We start from the raw sequence: 25,058 nt of genomic DNA, 5'->3' as shown, positions 1-25,058 counted from the left end.
TTTTTTTTTTAAAGAAAAAGGATAATAACCAGAATGATAAGAAAGAAGAATGATAAAAGCAAAGAAGTGAATCTGAGGATTGTTTTATGCAAACTTCGTCTCGGTCAATCTTTCGTCCGTTTCAAGACCCGCTTAACCTGACACTTTGAAAATGGCCTGATTGCCTAATTACTTTGATACCTTAGTATAGCGTGACTTGGAGCTGCCTAGCAATGTGGGTGTTGATGGTGGTTCTGTTTGGAATGAATTGAATGGATTTCTACCACTATGAAATATTATCTACCAGTGAACAAGCAAGCAAATCAGCAAACAAATAAGAAAGAGGGAGGGGGGGAAAGTATGAACAAATTCCAAAAGTTATTTCTTTCAATCTTTCTCTTCTGTTTTCTTTTATAAATATATATTATAGGTTTTGTTTCAATTTCAAGCATGGTGAAAATTCCGTTCAAGTTTCAAATGTTCAAGTTTGATGGAGTTTGCCAAACTGTGGCTCTGACACTGTGTCCACTTATTGGCAAATTTGATGGGATAGAACCATTTTGTTATTCACGAAACGTAGATTTTGCTGGCGTTCTTGTGTTTCAACCAGGTAAATTTAGTTTCTCTTGAAGCAAGACTGATTTTTCTGAGTAAATTTGATCTAACACAGGTCTTAAGCGACTTTGATTATGGATGTGGTGGCACTTGTGATGACTAGTATCATGATCTACAGTGTAAAAACCAAATACACCGCTGTAGGTAAGACCACAACCACAACCAAAGATAAAAATAAAACATCACTTGTTCTTTGGTGTTGTACGAGACTCATCATGCGATATACTTTTGTACAATTTTTATATTTATTATTTTTACTTTTGGTTCACAGGCCGAAAGGAAATAGCCATGTTCTTTCAATTGTATTTAGCGACAGTCTTCTTGGAGATGCTATTGGTTACCAATATCATTCCGACAGCTTCCATTCTTTACCCAGTAAGCCTCAAGGGGTACAAAGCCGGCCAATGATAACAATAATTCTCACTCGATTATTATTTTTTATAGTTTTTTACGGCAGCCCATTTGGGGCTTGTTAGCACCACCTCATGGTGCCTTTTATTAAACGGGTTCGTCGGTTTCCAATTTGCGGAAGATGGAACACCGATTAGTCTATGGGTAAACAGTACATAGCAATGAGAGATGTTGAGATGTTTTTATGTATTCGATAATTAAAATTGATTTTGCATGAATCCTTACATTTTACTTTAATATACATTGTACAAGTCTATCCGTATCAGCTCAGGAGCCATGTTCATGACTGTGGCCCTGGTAGCCTTGGCCACCTTTAACAATGTTGGACCGTTCAATTACACAACGCCGACTATTCTCTGGATTATATATTACCTTGTCAATGGAGCTACCCTATTGATCTACATCATTTCTCAACTTGTCTTGGTTGTATACACCCTTAGCGACCAATGGCCACTCGGAGATATTGTATTTGGAACGCTCTTTTTCCTACTCGGACAGGTAGTTATGCACATCTTTTCCGTTGCCCTGTGTGAGGAAGTAAAGCACTACCTTGATGGGATGTTCTTTGGCAGCATGTGTAATCTGTTGGCAGTCATGATGGTATACAAGTATTGGGATTCCATCACAAAAGAGGATCTTGAGTTCTCAATTGGTTCCAAACATCCACAGTGGGATATGCACCTGAAAGAAGACGAAAAAAGACCATATGACTAAAGAGGAAAATTATGAATTGTGGGGTGCCATCAACCCAAGCGAGCTATTGGATATGGATATACCTTTGTTTTATAAAACTAGATACACACAAACACTTGTACACATATAAGCACACACGCGGGCGCGTATATATGTATATGCATATTCGTAAACATATACGTACCAATAAATGTTTCGACCTAGACTTGACAAAGTTTCTCTTTTTTTTTCTCAAACAAATAATATATCTATATGTCCTTTGGCTTTGTCGCCTTCTTCTTTTACTAGTTTTAATCAAAAGTCGCCTGTGGGTGCCCTGTGGACTCCCTGTGGATTCCCTGTGGGCAGGACTCATGCTAAAACTGGTCGTACTAACCTGTTGCACCAAAATATGCCAAATCCAAGCATGCTGTGTATCCATACATTTAAGGTCTAGTTCTTCTCAATTGAAAAGACGAGGTTTCCTTTAAAAGAATCGATTGACGAAAGAATAGAAAAAAAACATACACACATATTTTGGATAGTTGATACAACAAGGCTTCCGTCTACTCCCCTTAGTCTTTTACACATTGGCCTTTTATGAACAAATCTAGATGTCAATCTAAAACGATGTTCGGCAAGTAAACACTTTGGATCTAAATTTGTATCCCATGATTCTCGACTACATACACATGTTTAAATATATATTACAGAAACTTCTTATTCAAGCTCTTTTTAAGCTGGCCATAAGACCACAAAAAGCTGGTTACTAGCTAGATTCAATGTGGATGATACAAAAGGATGATATGCGGCGAGAGTGACAGATTATTGCTTTAATAAAATTTTGGTTGATGAGTAGTTGGTAGTTACTTGACTCTAGATAGAGTAAATATATATATATGTGTGTGTGTGTTATTGTGTTATTGTGCTTAAAGTAGTGAATTGAATGACGAGAGTATATGGGATAGATTGTTATGTAGTCCTATACATTTTTAGATCAAACCAATGGTATTATGACTCTTTGGTTCTAAAGAAGATGAAGTCAGTTGAGAGGAGAGAAGAGAAGAGGATATGAGAAGATATCTGGGGATTATATTTTTCTAGTCATTACAGTGACCTAAATATTGGCTATTAAGCAACAATCTTTAGAAATGACCAAAAGAAGAGGTGATGGCAGATTACAGAATTCTATATTTCCATTGTTTTATCTTTTGGTCATATAAAATAAAATAACCATGGTAACCATTTTTACTTTTTCCTTACTTGCAAAAAGAAAAACAACATACCATACTACCATTTGCTCTACAGAAGTGGCGATATATCTGACAGGTCCGTGCACTTTCCTTTCAATTTCATTTCATTTCATTTCATTTCATTTGATTCTATTGTTGTTACAAAGATGGACAGAGAACTTGTCTTTCAACAGAGCTGGCTACAAAACTCGTAGGTTATTTCCACCAACGCTACACAAGTTAATATTGTATTCTAATGTATATTCATACAATTGGATAGATAGATAAAAATAAAAATAACAGATTATATTCAATTCATCACAATGTTCATAACAAAGCTACTTTTTGAACTGAAGATTGAAAATTATATATGTATATATGTGATTGATCAATACCAGCAAAAAATAGCTTGAATACACATGTATACCCCACCCAAATATAGGTAAATAACCACGAAGAATATTCTTATAGAATTGTAATATTAAAATAATAATAATTACTGATTTCATTTAGTCCAACTTACTAGTATTTCTTGTTTATTATTTTGTTGATTTTTGTAGCTTTTCAAACCAAACCAAGTGAGTTTTGGATAGTGAATTACTTATATATGAAAGACAAGAAGCATAAATGTTACTATTGTTTTTTTAAGAATAAAAGAATCAAACAAAAATTAACGTCTTGACACTCAAGATCTGTTAAATCTATAGATAAATATGAAAAATATTCGTTTTGTGGGAAAAAATGCGACATTTTAATTTTTGATAAAAAAATTTTTTTTTTACGGACATTGGGTATCTAAACAGGCGACTTTAAGTTTCGACACAGGTGACATTTTTATTTTTATTTCATGGATTCTTATTGGATACAACTTTTTTTTTCTTTTCATTTTCTCTTAGTGTGTGTAAAATAGAATAAATAAATAAATAATCACAGATCAAGAAAGAAAATATTTATATATATATATATAAAAAAGATTTTTGGTTCATCTTCTTGCTTCTTTCTTTCTTTATATAAACTTCTTTAACCTGATCAATTACTTCTACTTCTTTATACAAAAACAATAATTATAATGTCAGTATTCCTACGTCGCTTTGGTAGCCTTGTACCTGAAAAGCACTACAAACCACAAAACCATCGTGAACGCAAAAGATCACTCCAGGTCACCATCAGTAAAGACCCACCAGTAGTACAGTACTTTGTCCGAGACACATTAGAGGACTCCTTCGAATGCATCTTTGATCCCCTTGTGCACCACGACGAAGAAAAGGACCATCCTGACCTCGAACGCAAAAAGCCTTTTAACAAGCCATGGAAAGATGTGCCTTGTACAAACAGTCCCTCAAATGTCAGCCTACTCTTTAGGAAACTCGGATTCTCACGAAAAGTCAATCCTCCCACCGTGTCACTCTTTGCCTAAATTTTTACAATCATCATCGCACACACACACCACACATCTTTGTAATACTCTTTTTATTTATTTATTTATTTATACTGTAAATCATTGTACATATACTCCATATATTTTTACACACCACACACTACACTTTACACTTTACACATTTCATACATCTATTTTATCTATATACATATACAACTTTTTATATATTCTTTTCCAACCAACCAAAACAATCGTTCTATTACTCAATTCATGGTCTAGCTATATATATTCATGGACTTTGAAAAGAAAAAAAAACATTTGTGGATCGTAAAAAGATGTTGAAACTTTCACCTATTTTTCGTTCATTTAATAATAACAATAATTTTAATAAAGTATATAACTAAATACTCTCAAGGCTTTGTACCTTTAAGTAAAGTTTGTGTTGAAGAAATGAATAAGGCGTATAGTATGATGGTCGATCAAAATACCAAACTACTCTGTACCTATAAAACAGCTGTCATGGAAACTGAAAGCGAATGTGCCTCAACACAAGGCCATACAAATTTTTTGATCTAAATTATTTTTTATTGAATAAACTCATTTTTCAGTGGAGATAAATAAGGCACAATACCTTTTTCTTCTCTCTTAAAAAAGTGACTCAATTATAATAATAATAATAATAATAATGACTCCAGCCCTAGCAATCACCAACAGTAAACTGTCTGAGATGCTTGCACAATAAGAGGAGTACAAATTGTTTTCGCCTAAAGAAATCCCTTTTGGGTGTAGATTTTAATGTTCAATTGATAGTTTGGACAGTCAAGCTGTCAAATAAATTTCAAGCATGAGCACACACACACGCACACACACACGCACACACACATATCAAAGAACCGGTATTCTCTACTTCCTTGCTGATTTCATACCACAAGACATCTTGGACTGCAAACGATACTTGTCTGAAACTATGTACCATAACCCCCCCACCCCCTTTTTTATGTTCGTAAGTAATCCACATTCTATCTAGCCATTAAATGCATAATTATCTGACTTGGCTTGGTTGAGAACATCCATTGTCTCAGTCAAAAATCATCATGAAGCATATCTTCAAGCTTTTAAAAAGAAACATTGTCTCAAGACAGTGTCAGCATTGCAAAAATCTATCCTTATGCCGTCACGTTCAACGAGAAGCGAAATGCAACAAAAATAAATGCTAGTAGCAAGAACAATATATTAAAGGGAATAAATCAATCGGCTGATTTTATTCTTTTGGTGGCTGATTGGATAAGGGTAATAATGATGTAGATGTAGATGCCACCAACTCTTGATCTGAAAGTCTCCAGATTGTCAAACACCGCATAATCCCAGCTGCGATTGAGCCAACACCAAGAAATAACCCGGTATTTTGGGATTGCGTCAAGATAAAGGTGGAGGTGATAAGGGAATTACAGGTGCCTGAACCGATAATCAATGTGAGACCATCAGGAGTTGACAGTTGCAATATTAAAAGAAAGCCGTATTACTTGGATCTTGGAGGAAATTTGATTGTAGAACCGAATATCCTCCACTCATGATGTGCATCAAGCAGCATGCCCCTAGAACACGGTTCCAAAGCATTGATGTCCACTCTGTATTTCTACTTTGAATAGGGAGGTTTGTGAAAAATTTATAACAAAACTAAAAAGGAAATGTTTTGCCTAAAAAAGAATAGTTTGTTTCATACTTCCAAAAAAGATTTTGTAAAAAGGACACCTTTTCCAAAGCACTTTTAGCCAATAATCTTCCATTATTTTAAGCTGTTAAGCTAACGAGATATTCAAAGGAAGATGTAGAACTAAAATATGTTAAAAATATACTTTTAAGGATGTAAATCTTATATTAACATGACTTCTTCTATGTCATTCTTTAAAATCTAATTAATTATTTGAATTATATATATATATTACGCACTTTATTACAGATTCTGCTATTAATAATATAGTTTATGTCAATTGTTTGACCAAGCATTATTCTCTGATAACTTAACCATTAATACGAATCAATGTTCGTTAGTTTAACTCCATTACATTTCCCGACCGTGACGTCAATCCCAATATGAATATGAAGGGAAACCTTACAGACAGCCTGGCAGGACAGCCTGGACGGCCAGGATGGCCTGAAAGTATGCGATATCACTCACAATAAGGAGTTTAATGGCTACACATATTTTTTTTGGGTCAGGGTCAGACTTTGCAGCAATCTTACGGTAACCACGTTTCCTGGTGGGGTACGGTATTTTTATCTGACCGGACTAATCAATTCTGACTACTTGTCCGGAGACCGGCGTCTTTCTCTAATCCTTCAGGGCAAAATGGTGTGCCCTCAAAGAAATACAATGGGGGTACTCAGCCAGATTGATCGATCAAATTTTGAATTCAGAACGCGATATTATTGGACTAAAATTGTAATAGCGACGATAAAAATTTGATCGTCTTTTTGAAAGATCAAATTTCGATCAAATTTTGATCGAAAAACGTACGGCTCTCTGATTAACCTAATCCTTACTTTTTATATGCAATACGATACTGTTTTTATCTTTCTCCTTAATAAATTATAGAATTTATTGCCAACAGTCATATAATACTTCTTTCTCTCCATCTTACATGCCAAAATATAGTACAAAGCAACAAGCAATTGATGCCTTGAAGAAATCGCATAAAAGCAGGGAATTTATCGTGAAAAAAAACACTGGTAGAGTCTTTATCAGCAAGTGCAGACGAACTTATTTAAGATATTTTAGAAGTAATCAAAAAGGAAGTTAATATAAAGTTGGAGCAGATGACTGCCGCGAAGGAGCTTAAACAAACACTTAAAGCCAATAAATACATACACAAGGTTGACAATGTATTGCCAGATGTTGAGTAAAGGGAAAGAGCACTTGATTTCTTCGAGAGTCTAGATGCCTACAGGTTCAAAGAAGAAATCAGAATGTGCAAAGATTATTCTATAAATGCTATAAAAATCTATGAATTTTGTACGAATTTTGTACTTTTGTCTTTTGGTGTCCTCAACTACAAATTGATACCATTGGCCAAGATTCACACAAGAATTTGATCGATCAATCTGGCTGAGTACCCCCAATATATTCATTAATCGCAAATACACTATACCAAAAGGCAGTTATGCAAAGGATTATAAGGAGCTGTTGTCATTAGATTGTGACACAATCTTGTTTGATATCTTACTATTTATTGACCTGCTTACGCATATCATATCTTTGTCTTTCTTTCCCCTAAATATTTCCAGAGCTCGACAGCACCAGCTGGTAAGTAATCCCCATCCGCTCTTTTTCTGAAAAGTACAAAAGAATGTCTTTATTTAAATATTCTGTATCCTTAGGAGCCAGATAGAGTTATTTCATGCCGGAAAAAAAGTCACAATTTGTGTTCCGGTAAAATAAAAATGTCGCCATCACCAAGAAATACTGTCCTCCTAAACTAAGGGTACACGCTGTCCAGGCTGTCCTGCCAGGCTGTCCGTAAGGTTCCCCAAAATGAAACTTTAGAAAATTGGTAAGACATTTCTGTCCATATTAGTACATTGGAAAAGATATTGGTAAAACAAAATTGCACAAACCTCCTTAATATTGCTAAATACGGCTTGGCGCTCGAAGCCTTACCTATCCTTGGCATTGTCGCAATTATTGGTTGGATCAATCCTTGTAAATCAAAACGAAACGCTGTTGGTTAATGGGATCGAATTGAACTCTCGATATCCATCCGTAGATGCACATCATGAACAATTTATTGGTAATGGTGTTCATTCCTCTGTACCAAACCTTACGTTATCATATCCGAATGAACTAAGATTTACAACAGTATCTTTTTGAGAAATAAACATATTCATGTTTCTTATTTAATTATGGATACAATGGATTGAGGTACTTGGTCGACCAGCTGACATATGCACCATGGTCTACAGATTATGACCATTAGCCGCAAAACTCCTAAAGTACAAGACGTAACTTTCAAGAGTTATGCCTATCATCAAAGTCTGATATCTTTAAACATTTTGTTTTTGGTCTCTAAGGATCTGGTCTTTTGGTATCCGCGATACCAATTTCTTCCCAACATTCAATGGTGTTCTTGATTGCCGTTCCAGAAATTTCCGGGTAGTTCTTAGTCAGAGTTGTAGGGCAATACTTGTATTATAGAGCCAAAAATAATACTATTAGGCTCCAAATCCTATAGCTCACGGTTAGTTGAAGGACTTCTTAAGAGATTCTTAATATGAGTGATTTGGTTATAAGAAAAATGTTATGAAAAAGGAAAGTAAATAAGGTGTGGTCAGAAGGATGGTGTCAGGGGAAGTGACGCTGTTTTATCGTGTCTGAGTGTATATTGACGAAGCAGGCTTCGATACCAACTGGTGAAATCACATCGTTAATATGGTCATCTTGATTTTTTTGTTTTTTTGTATGGAGCTGTGACAGGCTCAGATTTATTAAAGTTTTTTTTTTTTTTTTGTATTTATTGATACTGCCTACGCACACAGTGCGCGGCATTTGAAACTGAAAATTGAGAAAGATAGAGTTACAAGAGAGGAAAGAAAGAGATATGAACACTAGCTTGGTGGAATCGATATATTTATTAAAGTTCTCTGAATGGTCATATTAAAACACTTGGATACCAAATCAACCTGCCAAAAAAACACAAGAAACAAAAAAAAAAAAACATAGGAATAGCACAACTTTCTGCCATAATTTTTTTTTTATTTAGAGATGGATGGTCTGAGTCATAAATGATAATCCCTGTCAAAAATCAACCTTATATATACAATACAATATAATACAATATAATATATAATACAACGTATAATAAAATATTTTATATATATATATACATCTTTATTACTCTTTGTCGCCAGTGTTACTGTTCACTGTTCACTGTTGACATTTCTCTCTTTTTCTTTTTTTCTTAAAGTAAATTAAATAAACAAATAATATATATATATATATATAAATAAAAAGTCAAACGAAAAGAACAAGAAAGAAAAGAAAATGAAGTTTGGAAAATACCTTCAGGAACGCAAGGAACACTTGCCCGAAAACTATGCCACAAATTGCCTTGATTACAATTCTCTCAAGACACTGTTAAAGGCAACAGTCTATGCACACTCTATCAAAATTGACTCTTACGAACAAACCCAGCAACCGTTTTCAAAAGTCGTCTTTAACCGTCTAGGCCAACTCCAAAAGGTCGAGGCAGCATTTATCGAACAACTCGATGTACAGGTTGCAAAGGTCAACTCATTCTTTGAATCAGAGTCCAAGCGACTCACAACAAGCCCAACTCCCCATGACATGACTCTTCTCCAAAAGATCCTCACACTCGAACGATTCGTCTTTCTAAACTATACCGGAATCACAAAGATCCTCAAGAAAAACGATCGTCACTCAGGTCTCTCTCTTTCTGAGCCCTATCTCCATCGCGTTTCCCAGCTCTCATTCGTAAAAGCCGAGCAATTGACTAATCTCAAGCAAACAATCCTCAGCTCAATTAACCATGACGCACACGCTGCTGTCCTAGCACCATCTAGCATCACCTCTCCAATCATGGCCCGTAGCAGATCGCCATACAAACTCACACCCTCAAATGCTCTCCCTCCTGCCTTACTAGGCCCTAATCAAAAGGTGCTTGTGTCTCTCTCCGGCCCTCACGGAACTGACATTATAGCCGCCGTGCTTGAGTGTCTGGCACGCCACCCGTGCACCATTGATGATTTTATGCTCTCGCGTCTCTATCACAACGTTACATTCGGTGTACTGATAACCCTCAAGTCGGACAATGTCACCGTATTCAGGGATCTTGCCGAAGCTGCCCACAAGTGGGATGCCACCCTCACGTTCGATATCCCAGATACTCAGGCCACAGAACCTGCAACTAAACATCAGTCGATCTCAAACAATCCCACCACTACGACTACGACCACCACAACTGCTACTACCACCACTGCTGTCGCCTTCTTACCCCCTTCACTTGAAGAAGCCCCTTATTCAGATCGTATCAAGTATTCGGCCAGTATCCTCAACCAACACGGATTAGAATCTACTTTCCTAAAGGACTGGACAAAGCTGCTGTTAAAGCATCGTATATCAGTCGAGAAATTGGCCCGTTTGAATCTCGATGACAATAAATTGTCATGTGCTGATGTACGTCTCAGTGTTCCAAAGTCTGTAGACATGGATATCCTCCGTACTGAACTCATCGAGCTCTCGGCCAGTCACGGTACAGATGTGGCCCTCCAGCCAGATGATGTATTCCGCAAGAACAAGCGTCTGGTTGTGTTCGATATGGACTCGACCTTGATTTGCCAAGAAGTTATTGATGAAATTGCAAAATATGCTGGTGTTGTAGATCAGGTGGCCGTAAGTAAACCTAATTTTGTGATAATGACATGACAAATAAGGCCAATTACACGTTTATTGTTATTAAAAACAATAATCATAATCATACCGATATTCTGACCATATTTGTACTTTAATATTATATATTTCAATTCGTTGATCAATAGGCAATTACTGAAGCTGCCATGAATGGCGAAATTGACTTCAAGGAGTCTTTGCGTCGACGCGTGACATTATTGAACGGGACAAGTGTCAGTGTGCTCGAGACTGTTAAACAAAACCTCACGTTTACCGAGGGAGCACGTTTCTTGTGCCGTGCTTTGAAGCGACTTGGATTCAAATTAGCCGTTATTAGCGGTAAAATGATTATTATTATAATCTTCTTTTATATAATTATATATCTAAGATATCATTATAAACAAAAAAAACTAAATTGACGGTTTATTTAGGTGGTTTTATGCCTTTAGCACTCTATGTCAAGGCCGAGCTTGGATTAGACTATGCGTTTGCCAACCAGGTATTAATATTATATATATATACACACACACACAAAAAGAAAGACCCACAATGTGTGTACATATATACTTATTTTATTTTTATTCTTTTTGTTTTGAAAGTTGATGGTTTCTTCTGATGGTCTCACTTTGACCGGTGAAACAACTGGTCCAATTGTGGATGGTATCCGTAAAGCAGAGCTACTCGATGTCATTGCTCAGGCAGAAGGTATCACATTAAACCAGGTTGTCGCTGTCGGTGATGGTGCCAATGATCTTCCAATGTTAAACACTGCTGGTCTTGGAATTGCCTTTAATGCCAAACCTCGTGTTCAAGAACAAGTAAGATTATGAAATTGAAACAACAAATTCAAAATTCAAAATTCAAAATTTGACTTTACTTAATTTAATTTAATTTATGTTATATTATAGGCTCGTGCAAGAATTAACCAGAAAAGTCTCAAATATGTTCTCACCTTGCTTGGGTACTCTGAGAAGGATATGGAGCAATTGAGTCGTGAAAACTAATATTATAATAATAATCAAGTAAATAAATATACTATGATTGTGAAAGGGAGTAGCCTGCCAAGAAAATAGTCTTTCAAAGCTCACTGTTGCTTTTAAGGCCAAAATCCAAAATCCATATAGAATATCTTACGCTACTTTATTAACTACTACAGCAAAAATTGAATAAAACTCAATCTGCAAAGTTTTTTTTTCAAAAAAAAAAACAAGAATAAAATTTAGACGAAGATAAATTAAATAATCATAGGTAAAGGTGTCTGAAAGCTTAATATTTCAAGAAACAAACTGCTTAAGATATAGTTATTGAGTTGTAGTTTTTGCTACTTGTTGGATTTTATCAGGCCTTTGGAAAGTGGCTTGGCCTATGAGTTATGTATTATTACTTCTGCACAAATATTCAAATCCATTAAGCATGAATCTATCACAATAGAGTATAAATTAATAGCCACATTTTGATATTAATGGACACTTCTTTCCATTTGGCTTTTATTCTGACACGGTTAAAAGTTCGATTATCGAAAAGCGAATATCAACTTTTAACAAAAGGAAGTTTGAAGAAAACGTAGATGGTTCTTTTAAAGCTAAAAGGTAGTAATACATTCAAATAATCCTGTATTGTTTATAGCCATGCACCTTTTGTTTTATGTCATTCACCAGCGTACGAGGGAATTGAATAAAGTCATATAATATCCCTGTTACTCAGCATCTGTTTCTTTATTTGTTTACTAAAATACCTTGCCCATTTTTATTTTTTTTGTTAATGATTTGCTTCATTTTGGCTATAGAAAATGAGATTTATAAAGTATGGCTGTTTAGTACATCCTTTTTTGTAGTTAGAGTCCTTATTTTAGAAAGTTTGTCAATTCCCTCGATTCAATTCCCTCGTACGCTGGTGAATGGCATTAGTTGTAGCCTTGAGCCAAATGGCAACAATCGAATCATGTTTGGAAATTTAATAAGATCAGACGGATTATCCATCGATTGGATATCCTATAAGATGAAACCAAACCCAATCGCAGTAAGAAGCAATATTATGCAACTTGAACTGTCGGATTCTGAGTTCAATGAAGTCCAACAACTATAAACCCGTCTTTATCGACCCTGGAGGAAATGCTGCTATCATTGCTGCAGAGAAGGTGTATAACAAAACATATGGTTTGCTACGGTACAAAAATCATGAATACTACTACATGACTGGATTGACAAGATATCAAGCAGATCGACTTTGGCAGAAAAAGCAAAATGGAATTGAAACTATTGAAAATTATATATCATCCGACAAAACGGTCTCTCACACAACACTTATTGATTACGTACAAATAATTCAACTCACTTGGACATGTTGTATGCTTCTTATTGCAGTAAAGCTGCTAAATACCCGCTTTTTATATACCAAGGTCCCAGAGAACACTAGAAAAAAAAAGTTGATATTTTGATAGGCGGAGTCTCCAAGTATAACAAGAAGAGATGAAGAAAGCCACAAACTCTAAAGTCAACAAGCCAGCAAAGTGAAAAAAAAGGTTAAATAAGTGGAAACCTTACATGGTATGAAGAAGAAGAACCAAAGAGCCAATTAAATATCTCTGGGACGGTATGTCCGGGAAGGACTTGTGAGACTAAAGAATAACCGATGTGGAGTGGCAGGAATTATGTGGAAGGCTTTGAAAAAATGGGAGAGAAATGGAGGTCTTGTTGCTGTTACAATAGATGAATAAAATACCTCAAAAACTTGTGATAATTGTCAAATGAAGAGTTTAAAGTTCGGAAAGAATATTCGAGGCTACAATGTACTGTAAGTCGCATACGAAACCATTATACAATTCATTGTAAGCTATCAAAGTATCATATAACAGCATTGGTCGTATAAATATTATTTTTATGCCACGTACTAATAAATCCCAGCACAAAAACTAGGTTTAATACATGTGGAATTCATAACCTAAACTTATCTTTACTTTGTTTTTTTTTAATAATCGAACAATGAGTAAAGAACCAATAAAGAAAAAAATCACAGTATCGATTAAAAGCAAGAAACCAGAGCTGGCTAAGCTCATCCTTAACTTAATAAGCTTGTGATAATATTACAATAATTTGTCATATTTATTATGCTGACTTCTGTGAGTATTCCGGTCAAAAGATAGCAAGTATTTTGAAGTCCCTCACACATCTTTACAGTATGCTCTTAGTTACAGTGAAATACAGTAAAACACATTTGTAAGGCGCACAATTCGAGAAAATAAGGCGCATTTTTTTTAAAAGAGTTGAGCATAAGTTATATATAAAAAAAAAGCACCAAGATTTTTAATAAGTTAATATCTTAAGAATACTTTTCTGTACTGTTTATTTGAGAAAAATAATCCGTTCATAACGAGTAACTCTTACAAATACGCCTTACAAATCTCTCATTGCCACCCAGAGAGAAATGTATCAGTAGCTCAGAATTTTAATTGAAGAGAGCATCACCATAATTCATCAGAATGCGGAATGTTGTCCTTCATCCTTTCTTTTCAAAGTTCATAACAAAAATATGAAACGCAAACATGAAGATGACTCATCTGAGAATTCAGCAAGAGAAAAGAAGACTTTAAAGAGTAATTATCGAACGTATATATTGCTGATGAAAAGAAGCATACATTATTTTCTGGAAATCCTCGCCTGCAAGTCATTTGAATTTTATTGTGCTGGGTTAACGGTGAACCAAAAAAAAAGTCTCTTGCTTCTTATATTTACAGCTAAAAACTAAAGAAAAAATCGCTATGACCGTCATCTATTGAAAAGACGTATGCTCTCAAGAAAATCACCAGCAACATAAATAGGTTATGTCCGCGCTATCAGCCAATAGACTTTGAATCCAATACCTTGTATGCCCAGCCTCTTATGTATTTCAAATGGCTTCAATTTCTTCAAAGAAAAGTTTTTTTTTTTTAAAAAAAAGGCTCTTATCACGGAAGAACTACCGGAAACTGTCGCTTCTAAAACATACGTATATCGCAAACTCAAAGAATTTCCTTTTTGCCGCGTCGTTAAACAGAAATCAATTCAATTCTTTTCGAGAACAAGTCCTTATATCTATCAACAGAAATCAACCTCTGATATTCGGAAAGAAGCTCCAAAAGATTCAATCGTTTAAGACGACAGTTTCAAACTTTGTTAACACCGTAAAGGCAAGGATAAAAAATGGTACTATTTGCCCTGTCAAGTATACCGATAAACGTGGACATCGCTTTTTTTCTCTTCTACCTATTTATTCGTTTAAAAGAAAATCGGTTTAACTTGACGTTCAAGCATTTTGGAGACTAGAGAAAGAGGCTGAAATTGAAAACCATCCTAAAGGCTCTAAGAGTGAGGAAATGCTGTCTAATTTTTATTAAAAACTTTTCGATTTCTCCAGGATTAGCTTTAGAACCAGACAGAGTCTTTCTAATGGCAGAAAAGCATTCGAGTGAATCATTCGAGTGAATCATTAGAGGTACTCAGTCAAGTTGTTCGAACAATTGTTAAATTAAGAAAACAATATTATTGGGCTAAAATTGTAATAGTGACGAACAAATGTCTATCAAATTTTGACCAAGAAACGTATGGCTCTCTGACCGGCTGAATCGTTACTTTTTTATATGCAACACGACATTTTTTTTATCTTTATCTTTAATAGATTATATAATAGATTATCAATAAATTAATATAATACTTCTTTCTCTTCATCTTACATGTCAAAATACAGTATAAAGCAACAAACAATTGATACTTTAAAGAAATCGCATAAAATCAGTCAATTTATCGCAAACCAAAAAAATCACTGATAGAGTCTTTATCAGCAAGTACAGACAAGCTTATTAAAGATATTTTAGAAGTAATTAAAAAGAAAGTTAATATAAAGTTGGAGCAGATAGCTGCCGTGAAGGAGCTTGAAAAAAAAACACTTAAAGCCAATAAATACATACACAAGGTTGACAATGTATTGCCAGATCTTGAGTCAAAGGAAAGAACGCTTGGCTTCTTCGAAAGTCTAGACGCATATATGTTCAAAGAATAAATCAGAATGTGCAAAAGGTTATTCTATATATGCTATAAAATCTAAGAATTTTGTACGAATTTTGTACTTTTGTCTTTTGGTGTCCTCAACTAAAAAAATAATATCATTGGCTAAGATTCACATAAGATTTTGTTCGAACAACCTGGCTGAGTACCCCCATTAATAATGCCTTTTAATAGTATTTCAAAATTAAACGATTAATATTAGAAACGTTGTACATTCTGATGGTTATTTAATATCGTTTCTGTTCTCACGAGTCTCAAAGAAAAAACAATTCTAATGGCTCCCAAAAAAGCCGTCGGATTTTCGGAATGAAATCGAAGATGGATGGCAAGTCTGGGCCGTGGACCCTGGGATAATAACAGTATTGACATCTGTAGAACCTTCCGGCTGCTAGAAAACTTTGAGCCAAGACGGGTACTATCATTTATGTGAATTCAATGACGCTGCGTATATCCGTAAGCAGCACCAAAATCAGCACCAGGACGTTCACAAGACCATAACCGGATTGGAAACGCTAAAAACTGCTAATATACCAAATTTTCTTACTGGATGCAGACAGCGGATCCATTTGTATGGCACGATTTATAGCTATTATCATCAAAGCTTATTGTGTGTGTAGTATGTATAAGTGTTGCTAAATCTAACTGACCAGAATAGGTCCACAATGTTGAAATTTAGGTGTTACAGAAGTAAACAGAAAACAATCAGTGAAATTGTTAGATTACTTTCTTATGATAGTGAAAAGTATCATAAAGACGCGACCGCCAATTTCAAGGCAGAAATAAAAGTGTGACCAATACTATCCCCCACTACCGCTTGATACTCCCATAAAGCTTTCAAAAACCATCATCGCCTATGGAGAAGGTAGCTTTTCATCGAGTATGAGAGGGAAAAAAGCCAGACCAACCAAATCAACCTTGAAGACTTTACAGAAATGCTTGGCAGATAATGTCATTTTAGTTTGTATGGTGGTCGAGTTCCTTACAAGCCAAGTCTGCAATTCTTTTAAGAAGAGAAACATTGATAATAAAGCAACAAGGGGTCTGAAGCGAAGGGTACATTCAGTATTGTAGTGTAATGAAAGCGCTTGCAATGTTATTTGGAATCACGATGCGATGGCCGCAAAAGACATTTTTGATATTTTCTTATACGCCGCAAAAAACAATGACGCTTGCCTGTCCCCGTTCCAGTGCCCTCCATCATCAGAATGATTATAATCACTCTGTGTTATTGATATAACTCTTTAATACACCCTTGCAGGTAAATTTAGCAATTATTTAATATATTCATTCCATTTTTATTTTCATTTTATCTAAGATAAGTAAGCAAACCTTTTGAACTACTATTTTAATTCGTCCAAAAAAAAAACTAACATTATATAACCCACTTGTGTGTCTTGTATAGTGTGTTTCACTGTACAAATCCTTGTTAAATTCTACAGCGTGACTATTTTTTTATATATATATATTTCTTTGTTTCCCTTTCTTTTCTGGAGCCTTTTAAAGCCCTTCTTGCTCTAATTTATAACGCGTCTCTGTACAGCCAGACAAAAAGGAAATATTCTTCTTGTTACCATTAGAGTGTCCAGCAGTTTCTAAAAAAATGTAATATATTCTAGAAAAAGGAAGAAAAGAAACGAAATCCATCGCAGTTACTTACTCTGAAATCCAGTCATGAAAGAAACAGCTGTAATGGTTCCTGAACCCAACAAGTCATTTGTTGGCCCTAGCTTTAGTACTAAATCGGAACAGATGACAATTGCCACAGCCTCTATTGTAGCGGCAACTACTGTCTTAAAAACAGTCGCCAATGAGACCCATGGGGATATTAAAACTCTCGAGACCATTGACACAACTACAGATAACACCACCGAACAAGGAATTCTATCCCCAGAATCACTTCAATCTGATGCCTTGATTGAAGGAGATGATACCCACACAGTGTCTAAAGACATACCAACGAAAAAAATTACCAAAACCCTAAAAAACCACTCTCATAAATACTATACAACTTCACTGCCCTCGCCACCTTCATCACTTGACCCGCAATCACCTCAACCCACCATCTTGACAGCAAGACCGCCTAGAGTATTGCGAAAACGTAAATCAGATCAAGTCACTCGGGAGATACCCCTAAACAAAGAACCGAGTGATGGTCCATGCAGAAAAAAGCATCGATCACCACCAGTAGAAAAAGCATTTCCACCAATACCAGAAACGCCAATAGTAAAAGAAGAGGTCACAGACTCACTGAATACATTAAATACACTGGATACATTGGATACACTGGATACACTGGATACACTGGATACACTAGATACAATGAATGCATTGAATACATTAGACAAACAGGATACATTGAATACATTGGATACACGAAACACATCAGATAAACCAGATAAACCAGATAAACCAGACACACCTGTAAAAGCTGAAACATTGGTAATAGTGCCAGAAGTACAACTACAATCGCCGCCAAAAGCTGTAGATATTGCAGAAGAGATCGTGATCCCAGATATGTGGTGCCGTCACTGCGGTATTACAGAAACTTGTCGGTGGAGATACGGACCTCTTGGAAAACAGACGTAAGGAAAACTTATTATTATTCTTAATACACACTTTGCAAGGGAAAACATTTGTTGATCTGTGTTTACTAGTCTGTGTAACGCATGTCATCTTCGCTGGAAGAGTCGTGGAAAATGTACCAAAGGATATGACAATCTACACTATCCACCACCACCAATCGATGACCAACCCAGAATATCTAAAAAACCTAGACTCAAGAAAATAAAAACACTGGTAACCCGATGTAGAATTACAGCCCCGAGGGACTTTGGATTAAAATACAAAGATAGGAAAAGTAAGTTTCTTGGTATAAAAAGAAAAGTATAGTATTTAATTAAAAATATAAATATAAATATAAATAACCAGACTCATTTACATTGATAATCATTCCAAACAAACAGGTGACCAAACTGTGGATAAGGAGCCTAACGATCAAGGGGTTTCAAAAAGCTCTTCCAAGAAATCAGATTCTGGATCTGATGCAAACAGCTGTCAGAATTGTGGTCGATTAGTTACAAGCCTTTGGAGACGAGGTCCGTCTGGTCCAAGGAGGTAAATAATAATAATAATCATGATTATTCTTTTTTTTTTTTAAAAAAAAACACACGATCCAAAACATAAATCTATTTTCAATAGTCTCTGTAATGCATGTGGACAAAGATGGTCCAAAATCATTCGAACACAAACAAATAAAGTCAACTCTCCCAACGAGCAATCAATAGATGAAATACCTGATATAATAGAACATGAAGCACCAGAACGCCACATTCTTCTGCACAAACGAAAGAAGTTCCTCAGATCAGCGCTTTATTCACTTCAACACAAGTACTTATCCTCGCATTCAGCAAAATCAGTAAAGGCATCTTCAAAAGGAAAAGAAGGAGAAGAAGAAGAAAAAGAAGACGAGGACAAAGACGAAGAAGAAAGAGAAGAAGGAGCGAACATAATAAATAAGAAAGAAGCCAAGTCTACATTTCAGTGTATAAAAGAGAAAAACTTCAAATTTCCTATGCCTATCCACCACGGAGCACTATTAATAGACTCATATGCTGATTTTCAACTACCACCCGACATCATGGAAGAATATAGTCTGGGATTAATAGGGAAATTTGGAGCAAGACCTACATCTGTAAAGAAGCCAATTTTCACCAGATTAAGATCCAGTGAGTTTGATATTCAAATGGATAAATTTGTACATATATATATATATATATATATATATATATTATTTACGGAAAATCCACTTACAGTTAAGTAGATATTTTTGTAGAGCGGAAACCGAACAGAACAGAGCATCAGGCACCTTGCCAATGTGTACCTCCTCCAGATGGTAGCCAAGGTTGTGGTGAAGATTGTTTGAATAGGTATAATCGTATTGCAATTATGTCGCTTTTCCACAGCCACACAAATTTATTTATATATTTCTAGAATGTTATATTATGAATGCGATCCAAAATCATGTCCTTGCAAGAGCCAATGCTCAAATCAAAGGTTTCACCGCAGAGAATACGCAAAGGAGCTTCAGATATATTTGGTACGATATTTTTGTTTTTTTTTTGTTTTCCGCTTATTTCTTCTGATGCATATGTGGGATAGACGCGTGAAAGAGGCTGGGGATTACGAACACTTGTTGATATAAATCAGGGGGATTTATTGACTGAATATCGAGGCGAAATTATTTCGCACAAGACATGTGAGGAACGTATGCGTACAATGTACATAGACCAAAAGAACTTTTATTTTCTCGATTACCAAAAAGGCGAAGTAGTCGATGCATGTTCAAAAGGCAGTGAAGCAAGATTTATAAACCACAGCTGTGACCCAAACTGTCACATTGAAAAATGGTAATATATAATCGACTGTGTGTGTGTGTGTGTGTGTATGTTTTGTTTCTCAATACATATCGATGAATTGATTGAATTAGGACTCTTAAAGGTGAACTCGCTGTTGGTGTCTTTGCATCAAGACATATCCCTGCAAACTCTGAACTATTTTACGACTATAATTTCTCGGTTTTTGGTAATGCAGAAAGTCAACAGATATGTCATTGTGGCAGCGAAAAATGTCGAGGGTTTATCGGCAAAAAGCCCAAACACCGTTCCAATCGTCTAGTATGAAATTAAACTGCCAAAAACAAAGAAGAGTAAAAGAGAGAGAGCGATGCTTAATTATCAACAATTTATGTACATAAGAGTGCTTATTTAGGCCTCCAAGATATCCAAAAAAAATACACACAGACATACTTACAGGCACAGACAAATATTTTTCGACCTCTGAACCTGACAATTTCATAATAGAAGTCAATGAATATCTTCTTCACGCAATTGCTAATCAGTAATAATATTTAAAACTTTCAGACTTCAATTAAAAGATTAGAGCATCTTCAGCAGTAACTTTTATCCCGACTTTTATACCGCATTTGGACTTTTATCTAAAAGTTAATTTCCCAGCAGTTCCTTTTATTTTATTTTATTTTATGAAAAATTTATGGTCCTAAATTTTATCTAGCTGCTATATTTGACAGGGATTTAAAAGTTCTAGCTGAAAGCACTCTCAAAATTTATTTAAAAGTTAGAAAAATTAAATTGCTGGGTAGAGTGGCTTTTTTTTATGTAAAAGTGACAATTTTTGATCCCAGATAAAATAAAAGTTAGCCGACTGCTGAAGATGCTTTTATATTCATGTTTATTATTGATATATATATAAAGGCTAATACTTGGTGTGATCCCTCTTGGGATAAATTGGAATTTGATATCGATTGCAGACTGGTATCGATGCTGTATCTTGTCTACCAAACGTGACGCATATTTTATCCCCATCTCCTTCCATTTTTGTTAAATTATATATTTCAAATTAGCAACATCCTTTACATTAGACTTTTCGTAACTCATCCTGGTCTCAAAAGCCAGCCGGACATGTTCCTTGGGGTTGAGATCCGGACTTTGTGCTTGCTACTTGTCAAAGCCCTGGTTTCTGAGACTATATTTGCACCGTTTTAAATATGAGCCATTATGACAGCTGACATTTTCTTGTAACATGAAATTCCTATTCGGTATCCGTGGAAGATTTTGCAGCCAAGGAAGTAATTTTTAGGTAAAGTGTTTACAGTTTAAGGGTGAAAAATTGAATAAGCTTTTCAATTACGCATCTTTTTCTCCTTAAATCAATCTGATTAATTAACCTTTATCCTACGAGTCGTTAAATAGTCAGAGCCTATACAGTGATTACGTTTCAATTTACAGGCAACATAATGTAAATTTGCTGATGTTATTTAAATTGCACCAGCTTCTAGCAGCCACAAATCATAAAATGTGTTTTGAAAATAATATGGTGTAGATTAGAAAATATTGTTTTTATAAGAGTATATTATTCACTATCCTACAGAGAACTTCTTTTTAAGGTTAATGGTAATGATCTGATTTCTCTAACAGGCTGATGAAGACAAAACTAGCAGCTTTCTACTTTAATTTTTGTAATTTTTTTTTAGTAATAAGGTCTATAAAGATCTTCACAACTTAGTGTTTCTACTTCAAATTGAGACACATTACGATTTTTTTTAGACGAATCAAAATTAATTTTCAGATGTTTATCTTAGCCTTTGCGGATAAAACGAAAATGAAATTTGGACAAAGAGTAAAAGGAATTAAGAAAATAGAGTTAGTTTTCAGATGGTCAAAATAGTTTCCAAGCATATACCTGTAGAGATCTTAATCTCTCAATCGAAGCTGAAGAAAGCTGTGTATGAGACAGGTGCCATTTTGGGTGGGTTGGTGAACGATATCTACAATGTTTTCTACCGCGTTGATATCACGGTTTCCCATAATCCCACATATTTGAAAAGTTTAGTTACTGAAGAAACATTCGTATGCGAACGTCGTTTATACTTCTTTGCATAAGTGATAAGCCTGATTGCAATTGTTATTGCTTATAATAATTGTCAATATGTTTCGCTTTACATTTGATGTTCTGAATTCATTAACATAGTCTATCCACAACATTCCTTATTTTTATTGTCTCTTCACTAAACGGTATAAAACTTTCAGTAAGCCCACTTTAGGGCCTTTAATTCTTGATGTATATTTATTTTTCATGCCTTCTTAAAAGGCAACGATTGAAATCTTGGTAGACTAATTACTGATCTTTCATTGTCCCCAAAAGCCAATAGGAGATATATATGATGTGGTTTCGAAAATAACTGGTGTGTAGCAGGGGCATAATACTACACTTACTCTTTTCCCTTATTTCCTTTTTTGTTTTTCTTCTTTCTACGCTTTCTATTCTTTTTAATGCGCTTCATATCTTTCCTGTTGTATTTTTTCCATTATTTACAAGTACATTCGTTATCTCATCCATAGCACGTTGATGATCTTGATAAAGATAGAATTGACAGTTACACATATCTTTAGAATGAAAACCATTCTTTTGTTGTTGTATATTATTGCGTGCATATTGAATATAGGCCACAAATTTGGATGATAATACAGTTTTGGTAGTCGATTTACCTGAAAGTAAATGCTGGACCAATTCTTCAGCGTATCCTTTTATTTCTTTTTTTGCTAGTCTTGTTGCCTTGGAACAAGTGTCACACTTTTTTTCTGTCATTCGTCAATTTTGGAAGCAGGCATAGACCTCTCTTTTTGATGTAGTAAAAAGTATTGCTCTAACAGGCCCAACGGCTGTCGCAAAGAAGCTTGATATATTCTCAATCCACAAAACATCATTTAGGTCTTCTGCGGTATAAGCGGGTTCAAAACTGTCAAACGGTTTTATGATAGAGTTGTAAGTCAATACATCTGCATAATACCCTTCTGTCCAGATCATGTTGCCAAACAGTTCTTTCTAATGCCAATCTCTGTTTCATTGTTAGTGGCCAATGCTATCCACCAGCGTACGAGGAAATTGAATCACCTCACATAAGATCCTGATTGTTATTCAGCATGTGTTTTTTAATTCTTTACTAAAATACCTTGTTCATTTTTTTTGTTAATAGCTTGTTTCATATTGGCTATAGAAAATTAGCTTTATAAAGTATGGTTATTTAGTCCATCTTTTTTTTGTAAATAAAGTCCTTATTTTAAAAAGTTTATAGATTCCCTAAACAATTTCATGGTCAAAACAACATGTAATTGTCAAGGTAATTGACATGTATATCCATTCGGAATCGAATAAATTAACATAAAAAAGTAATTATTCTTTCAATTCCCTTGATGATTCCCTCGTACGCTGGTGAAAAGCAACTATCTAATGTCTGAATAGATGTCTACTTTGTTTGAAAACTAATTCCTCTTTGTCTAAATTTCACTCGTTTCGTCCACAAAAAGTAAGCATATTGTCTAAAATTACATTTTGATTCGTCTAAAACATTTTCTAAGATGTCTCAATCTTATGTAGAAACACTGTAGTTTATGAAAGAGACATGTGACTGCTTGATCTTGCTGCACATTTAGTGCTACTGTCTTATTGAAGCATCGATATTTACCATATTTTTTAAAATTCGTTTTAAATGTGCGACAAGTCGGTGACGCAGTCCAAGTACAAGTCCATCCTTTGCATACTCTTTTGATAGTCTGTCTGCTTAAATTATGGCTTACGATAACGACACACCAACCGGCTCTGACGATCACAACTTCGATGGCTTGTTCGGATCCGATGATGAAGCATCTGATATTGATGATGGACGGTCCCAATCTTCACATGCTTCAAGAAGAGAGCCAAAGGCATTAACACCTCAGTCTAATGTTCGCGATCAAGAAGAAGAGATCTCTGGCACAGATGATCTTTTTGGAAGTGACGAAGAAGATACACCAATAATAAAACCCCAATCTCCGAGGCGGACTAAGAGGTACACTTTAATGCTTGGATGAACGGCTCTAATATCTTTGTAGTTATACTCATTATGAAAGTGAAGAAGAAAGATCTGCTAGTCCAAAATATCAACGCCAATACGACAATGAAGACGACGACGAAGACTCTCATAGAAAGCGTATTGAAATATCCCTTGAAATGCCAGCCCTTCCATTACCCCAGAGCGATGATGGAAAGGTGAGAAGGATTCACTTGACTGATTGATATTGATATATATCTGTAAGCAGTTCTACTGGACAAAACTGCCAAAGTTTCTTGATATCGACAGAAACCGGTTCAAACCTGAATCTTTTGAGATACAAACCGAAGAAGGCTTAACAGATGCACAATGTCATGAAGTAGTTCGTCAACAAGTAGAAAGTACAATACGATGGCGCAAGGTTATGAATGATAAAAATGACCATGTAAGAATAAAAAACAAAAAATTTAAATATATGATGCAAAACTTAAATTTTTGAATATATATATATATCTATATTCTAGGAAATACAATCAAATTCTCACTTGGTTGAGTGGGAGGATGGTACAATGTCATTAATGGTTGGAAATGAATGCTTTGATGCAACTCAAAAAGTTGCAGCTCCACAAGAACATGTCTACATGCTTGCGCAACATAAGCAGCTGGGTGCATTGGAGAGTCATACAGAGATCACAGACCACATGACATTTAGACCCTCAGATCTCAAAAGTGAAACCCATCGTCATCTAACAGCCCAAATTGCGAACAAGCATGTCAAGAAAATCAAAACCAAAATGTTCTTTACTGAAAAAGATCCCGAAAAACTCAAGCAAGAGCTGGAACTTAAAGAGAGTGAGCGCCTGCGTGCACAAAAAAAATTAGAGAATCAGCGCAAAAAGACAGATGTGCGTTATGGCAGTCACTCAAATACACGCGAGTATGG

General features: G+C 35.2%; 8 protein-coding genes across 8 annotated transcripts; 7 read left to right on the top strand and 1 right to left on the bottom strand.

The window, feature by feature from the left end:
- Positions 1–456: 456 nt before the first annotated feature.
- Positions 457–1,719, top strand: PHYBLDRAFT_23714 (hypothetical protein; the record flags this gene model as incomplete). Its single annotated transcript, XM_018439815.1, has 5 exons — positions 457–589; positions 658–738; positions 866–969; positions 1,039–1,149; positions 1,258–1,719. 5 exons carry the CDS (start codon positions 457–459, stop codon positions 1,717–1,719), a joined length of 891 nt encoding a protein of 296 aa, XP_018286374.1.
- A 2,220-nt stretch (positions 1,720–3,939) lies between these two features.
- PHYBLDRAFT_183222 (hypothetical protein) lies at positions 3,940–4,699 on the top strand. Its single transcript, XM_018438736.1, has one exon. It carries the CDS (start codon positions 4,226–4,228, stop codon positions 4,616–4,618), a length of 393 nt encoding a protein of 130 aa, XP_018286373.1. The 5' UTR covers positions 3,940–4,225; the 3' UTR covers positions 4,619–4,699.
- An 849-nt stretch (positions 4,700–5,548) lies between these two features.
- PHYBLDRAFT_173331 (hypothetical protein) lies at positions 5,549–7,534 on the bottom strand (the record flags this gene model as incomplete). The annotated part of the gene is made up of 7 exons (XM_018437007.1): positions 5,549–5,742; positions 5,811–5,923; positions 6,405–6,483; positions 6,832–6,868; positions 6,930–7,047; positions 7,316–7,393; positions 7,512–7,534. The coding sequence occupies 7 exons, from the start codon at positions 7,532–7,534 to the stop codon at positions 5,549–5,551; spliced, it is 642 nt and encodes a 213-aa protein (XP_018286372.1).
- Positions 7,535–10,507: 2,973 nt separating this feature from the next.
- On the top strand, positions 10,508–11,886 carry PHYBLDRAFT_136386 (hypothetical protein; the record flags this gene model as incomplete). The annotated part of the gene is made up of 5 exons (XM_018429782.1): positions 10,508–10,693; positions 10,840–11,029; positions 11,122–11,189; positions 11,290–11,508; positions 11,599–11,886. 5 exons carry the CDS (start codon positions 10,508–10,510, stop codon positions 11,692–11,694), a joined length of 759 nt encoding a protein of 252 aa, XP_018286371.1. The 3' UTR covers positions 11,695–11,886.
- Positions 11,887–12,318: 432 nt separating this feature from the next.
- Positions 12,319–13,127, top strand: PHYBLDRAFT_173329 (hypothetical protein; the record flags this gene model as incomplete). The annotated part of the gene is made up of 3 exons (XM_018437006.1): positions 12,319–12,349; positions 12,477–12,709; positions 12,762–13,127. The coding sequence occupies 3 exons, from the start codon at positions 12,319–12,321 to the stop codon at positions 13,125–13,127; spliced, it is 630 nt and encodes a 209-aa protein (XP_018286370.1).
- Positions 13,128–14,218: 1,091 nt separating this feature from the next.
- On the top strand, positions 14,219–15,150 carry PHYBLDRAFT_68876 (hypothetical protein; the record flags this gene model as incomplete). Its single annotated transcript, XM_018442025.1, has 3 exons — positions 14,219–14,295; positions 14,627–14,871; positions 15,083–15,150. The coding sequence occupies 3 exons, from the start codon at positions 14,219–14,221 to the stop codon at positions 15,148–15,150; spliced, it is 390 nt and encodes a 129-aa protein (XP_018286369.1).
- A 3,890-nt stretch (positions 15,151–19,040) lies between these two features.
- Positions 19,041–20,420, top strand: PHYBLDRAFT_136385 (hypothetical protein). Its single transcript, XM_018429781.1, has 5 exons — positions 19,041–19,454; positions 19,550–19,655; positions 19,720–19,825; positions 19,888–20,135; positions 20,216–20,420. Exons 1-5 carry the CDS (start codon positions 19,301–19,303, stop codon positions 20,406–20,408), a joined length of 807 nt encoding a protein of 268 aa, XP_018286368.1. The 5' UTR covers positions 19,041–19,300; the 3' UTR covers positions 20,409–20,420.
- Positions 20,421–24,395: 3,975 nt separating this feature from the next.
- On the top strand, positions 24,396–25,002 carry PHYBLDRAFT_101082 (hypothetical protein; the record flags this gene model as incomplete). The annotated part of the gene is made up of 2 exons (XM_018427622.1): positions 24,396–24,560; positions 24,640–25,002. Coding segments are annotated over 2 exons (528 nt in total), but the record flags the coding sequence as incomplete, so codon positions are not given.
- Positions 25,003–25,058: the final 56 nt, after the last annotated feature.

This window comes from Phycomyces blakesleeanus (genome assembly GCF_001638985.1).
Source record: "Phycomyces blakesleeanus NRRL 1555(-) unplaced genomic scaffold PHYBLscaffold_25, whole genome shotgun sequence".
Classification (NCBI taxonomy): Eukaryota; Fungi; Mucoromycota; class Mucoromycetes; order Mucorales; family Phycomycetaceae; genus Phycomyces; species Phycomyces blakesleeanus.
Note: the sequence above shows the minus strand (reverse complement) of the source record. Positions and strands in the feature narration are given on the sequence as shown.